The following is a 5,220-nucleotide window of genomic DNA, read 5'->3' on the forward strand; positions in this document are numbered from 1 at the left end:
AGCAGTCACCGGCCACATCGACCTGATCAGTGTTTGATTGTTGTTTCTTGTTGCTTTTCTTCTTTTGTCTCTCCTCTATCCACTCACCCCAACCGGTCGAGGCAGAAGGCCGCCCACCAAGAGCCGGGGTCTGTCAGAGGTTTCTTTCGTTAAAGGGAGTTTTTCCTCCCCACTGTCGCCAAGTGCTGCTCAAGGGGGATTTGTTGGGTTTTCCCTATGTAATAATATTGATAACAGTAAGGTCTAGACCTTACTTTGTAAAGTGTCCTGAGATGACTTTTGTTGTGATTTGGCGCTATACAAATAAAATTTGATTTGATTTGATTTATAACAGACAGAGCAAAAAAAATGTCTGGATTTGAGTGCTAGACAAACCAAGTAACTGGCTTGGCCTTCTGAAATTCCAGCTTGCATACTTGTCTCACGCACACGTCCACCCACCTGCTCAGCCTCTGTTGAACCTCTATGATGTCGCCCACACAGGCTTGCCTTTTCAGTGAATGGGTTATATTGTGGTCAGTGGAATGAGTGTTTACAACTTGTTAAATTTTCTTTTTTTTAAATGATACCTCAAATATGTAGAGGTCTGTGACATCAAAACCTCATTTTAGAACTTGCTGCGTATCATTTTTTTTTTGCAGTTTTACATAGATATGTGAAGTTTATTTAAAGGTTCCCTCTGGGGTTTTGACCTTTAGTGGAGATATGGAGCTATTTTTCTAAGTGTAGGTCCCTGTTTTAGGTCACCTCGTGCAAGAGGGTGACTGTAGAATAATACTTCTCTCAAAATACATGTGAATTTCACTGCAGACCTATGCAGAGATGGGTGTTATGGGTAACCATAACCAAGGAGCCAAAGTGCACATCTTCCAAATCAGAACAACATATGATGTGGACCTACACAAGAGACAAGTGATTAGTAAATTCATTTGAACCTTTTTAGGAGTATGACCCCCCCCCTGTTAGGATGAAATAATGTCAGAACCCCCAACCAGAACATCAAAGTTTAGGACTGCATAATATCACAGTTGGCAATTTAAATGTTTAATTTAACAAGGGTGCAGCTCTTACTTTAAACTGGCTACTGTCTGACATCATCCTCTTGTCTCTGCTGGAAACTGCTCGGTCTCAGCCTCCAAGCCCATAAGAATTCAACTGTTTTTCATACACAGAGCTCATCAGACTCCACCATTAGCTACATAAAAATTGCATTTGTTTTGTCCTTGTTCACAAAAATTCACTACAGTCAGCAAGCAATGTACAGTCATGTGATCTGATCTTCCCGAAGGTCAAAAAAGATCAACAAACAGTATTTCTAAGTTGATAAAACAAACAGTCATGATCTTTCATATCTTTATTGAACACACCCTTTACACATACAAAGTGATGGTGGAAAAAGTAATGGCAACAGTGTTTTAGTAACAGTTTGAACTACCTTTGGCAGCAATAACCTCAAGTAAGCGCTTCTTGTAGCTGTGGATTAGACCTTTGAACGGGACTGCACGTTTTACATTTTGACCATGGGGAGAGTGAAGACGTCTCGTCTCTAAGTTTGTTGTGTTCTGCTTGTTTGATTAATTACTTTCTCCATCGCTGTTGGATTTTTTTCACATATCAAGCATCGACACTTTTGTAAAATGCAACCTCGTGTGAGAAGGGGTGGGAGGGGAGCCCATAGACACACACACACACACACACACACACACAGTTCACAGTTGGCTTTACTTTTGTCATCTTCATTTGTCTTAAATTATCCTTGCACCACTAAAATTTCTTCTCAACCACCCAATGACCTGCTAAATCTGTGTGAAATTAATGTAATGTTGCTTAACTTCTATCAGTGTGTAGTATTCATCAGCTTTTATGAGTACAAGTACTAGAGGAGGTATCAGTATTGGTGCATCCCTACTTTATACCAACATATAGCCTCACTGAGATGAATGAGGACTATCTTTTTCACACACTGCTATTTGTCTCACTACAGTGTAACAGCACCCCATTATTTGTCTACATATGGAAAGTGTCAAAGGATGTAGGGCAGCATATCTGTCCTCCAAAAAACCCACTGCACATCACTGCCCCTACAAGTGTTTCAAATGAAGGCGTCTTATCCTCTGCAGTCTATTGCTTTAAATACACCTGTCTTTGCCAGAGACCTGTGATCAGCAGAGTCCCCGACTGATGTGATGCTCTTCTGCTTACATGAGTAGAAATTCTCCTTGAGGATGGACTTTAATTGAGTGGGGTTCCTCCAGAGCAGCTGCACCACTGGAGCATGTTCCTGCTCAGAGTACTGGCCTTTACAGTCGGGCTCTGGCAGCGTTCTGCTCGTGCCTCAGAGCCCAGTCTGATCAGGGATGGATGGGTATAGAAAACATTATCTTCTCATCTTATGTGTTCTTACAGACTTTGTCTACATTGAGTAGAATACTTGCGTGGGGTAGATTCAGTAATTGGCAGTGTGGACATGCAAGAAAAAATGCTGGCTACTGTCATAATTTAGCCCAGCAGTGTGGAGAGAACAAGTCCCCAGCTCCTCACAAGCACTCTATTAGAGACAAATTAAAGAAGCTTCTTGCCATCTTTTTCCATTCCTCCTCCTTCACCTGTCCCTCTTCACATCGCCATCAACTGAGCCGCTACACTTTGGTTTTCCCTCCTTGCACCATGTCATTGTCTGACGCAGTTATTCATTCTCACTTTATTGCTTGCCCTCAGTATGAAATCCTCAATCTTTGCTCTTTTAGTTTTTTCCACTTGTGATTCTTCTTTTTTTTTTCCCCCTCCTCACGCTCACTGATTTAGTCTGTGTGGTCAGGTTTCAGACCCAGTCTCAATAGCTGCTTGACATTTTAGAATGAATGGCAAGTGCATATTCTGATGCTAAAGTGCTTTTTATAAGCTGTGTTGCTATAAAGATGCATAGATCAGTGGTTTCTAGCTCCTATGCCATGGATCAGTGTAGGGCCACAAAACATTTATGATTCAGAAAAACTGTATAATTCATTTCCTTTATAGCTGTTTTAGTTATTATTTGGAACTTGTTGTGGTCTGATCTCTGTTTGGCTCTTCAATCTGCATGTGCTCTCATCCTATTTCAGACAGAAACAAAAACATTTATAGTTTGTGAGAGAAGTCAATTATTTGAAAATTGCTGGCAGTGCAAAAAACAGTGGGACCCCCTGCAACTGGCAACCCAAATATTAAGTGTTCCAGTGTGCCCCATTAATGATGAGTTTAAAAATTAAAATGGACACCCAGTCATAATTCACTCTCTCACTCACACTTTCTCTCTCTGCAGGTGCTCTTACAGTTGGTCTAGTCCGGCAATGTCAGACCATCCACGGACGAGACCGGACCTGTATCCCGCCCCGGCTGCCCCCAGAGTGGGTAACCACGCTTTTCTTCATCATCATGGGCATCATCTCACTCACAGTCACCTGTGGACTACTGGTGGCATCACACTGGCGCCGGGAAGCCACCAAATATGCCCGCTGGATTGCCTTCACTGGCAGTAAGTGAATGAGACAGTGACATTCACAATGGATGAAAGAGTTTTGCTCTGTTGGACTTGACATCAGCAAATTTCCCCCGGAGCTTTGATCTTTGTTCACTGTCTCACTATAGCTGTCATGTCATAACCTTTAGAAAAGCACTGCTGCATTAGTATATTCAGACAAATGGCCTCTTTGTGGAGAAAAGATGAGGTTGTATTGGTATGAAAAACTGGATTTAGCCCAGCTATGTGCTGTTAATATACATGAGTAGAAGATGTGTGTGTGTGTGTGTGTGTGTTTGTTATTTTGCGAGTTATGTGAGGACCTGTGTGTGGGTGTGAGTTTTGTTGCATTTGCACATTTATAAGTGGTTTTTATATTTTATTTTATGTTTTTGCATGCTTGATGACTCCTCTTGCTCCCTGAAGCTGATTTATTGAATAACGCAGCTCATCTGGTAACCGAGTGGGTGGCTTATGTGCCACAGCATTTCTCTAGTGTTTTCTCCACCTCTTTGCCTTTAACATCGGCGCTCTTTTTCTCCCAAACACAATTCCTGTATAGATGCAATTCCAGTGCTCTATAATAACTCAGCATCCATCTCATTCACTGTGGCTGGGCACGTTTCATAAGGCTGTGTTTGATTGGTCGGTTAGTGAAGACGGCCTCAATCACACCCGTATAGATGGAGAGGTGGCATATGAAGCCACAGTGTATTATTGTTTGAAAAGCTGGGTGCATTTTCCATGACACTCTGAGAGGAAAAGTAGCACACAGTGTTTTTATTTCTTTGCCTGTCAGGCCAAATACACAGTCGGTTTCGTAACTCTCCTTAATTCCTTGCAAGTACCTGATAAATCACCACTTTCCAGACTCCCAGTCCCGTCTACGAGCTGTCTGTCCAGTAAGCACAAATCCGTCACAACCAAAATTAGAAAGGTATTGAGTCACTGTTTAACCATCACACTCAGAAGAAACTAAGGACGTTGCCATGGCAACTGTGAGCCATTGTCACCTCTGTCCCCTAGCTTCTGTTGGCCATATTATACTTGAAGTATATTATAAGTACAGTTTTTTTTGCTTTTAAACTGGTTTAAAGCACAATGATGGTTATCACCTTAAAAGAGGAAACAAAGCTGGAAGAGGGAATAGACTTTTGGGTACAGTATAAGGGAGAAGAAACATTTGTTATAGGAGAGTGAGAATTGATAGTAAAGCATCATAGTTTTTGTTTTAGGACCCCCATTAGCTGATGCTTGAGTGACTGGTGTTCTCCCTGTGCAGGATAGGTAACAGTGAAATGCTCAGTTTTGGTGCTGGTTCTGTACTGGTTACTATGGTTACCCTGGTGTGGCAGTCACATTTCCCTCAGTGTGAATGAAAAGAGTTGAGAGATGGATGATAAACCACTGTGTTTACTTCTGGCGTGGTGAATCATGAATGCAATGATAGCATATGTCTAAATACATCTCAAACATACAGTAGGTTATATATAAATACAGCGAGGAACAGAAGTATTTGAACACCCTGCGATTTTGCAAGTCCTCCCACTTAGAAATCATGGAGGGGTCTGAAATTCACATTGTAGGTGCATTCCCACCCTGAGAGACAGAATTAAAAAAAAAAAATGTGTTTGCAATTACAGAGGTCAAACGTTTCCTGTAGTTCTTGACCAGGCTTGCACACACTGCAACAGGGATTTTGGCCCACTCCTCCACACAGA

At 41.8% G+C, this 5,220-nt stretch overlaps 1 protein-coding gene across 1 annotated transcript in view; it reads left to right on the plus strand.

The window, feature by feature from the left end:
• Window positions 1-5,220, plus strand: part of mosmoa (modulator of smoothened a) — a 32,446-nt gene that overhangs the window by 13,956 nt on the left and 13,270 nt on the right. The window contains exon 2 of the mRNA XM_020619853.1: window positions 3,302-3,514. Within this exon, the coding sequence (XP_020475509.1) occupies window positions 3,302-3,514 (213 nt within the window). The remainder of the gene's footprint in view (window positions 1-3,301; window positions 3,515-5,220) is intronic.

Source organism: Monopterus albus, unplaced genomic scaffold (genome assembly GCF_001952655.1).
Source record: "Monopterus albus unplaced genomic scaffold, M_albus_1.0 scaffold227.1, whole genome shotgun sequence".
In the NCBI taxonomy this organism is placed as follows: domain Eukaryota; kingdom Metazoa; phylum Chordata; class Actinopteri; order Synbranchiformes; family Synbranchidae; genus Monopterus; species Monopterus albus.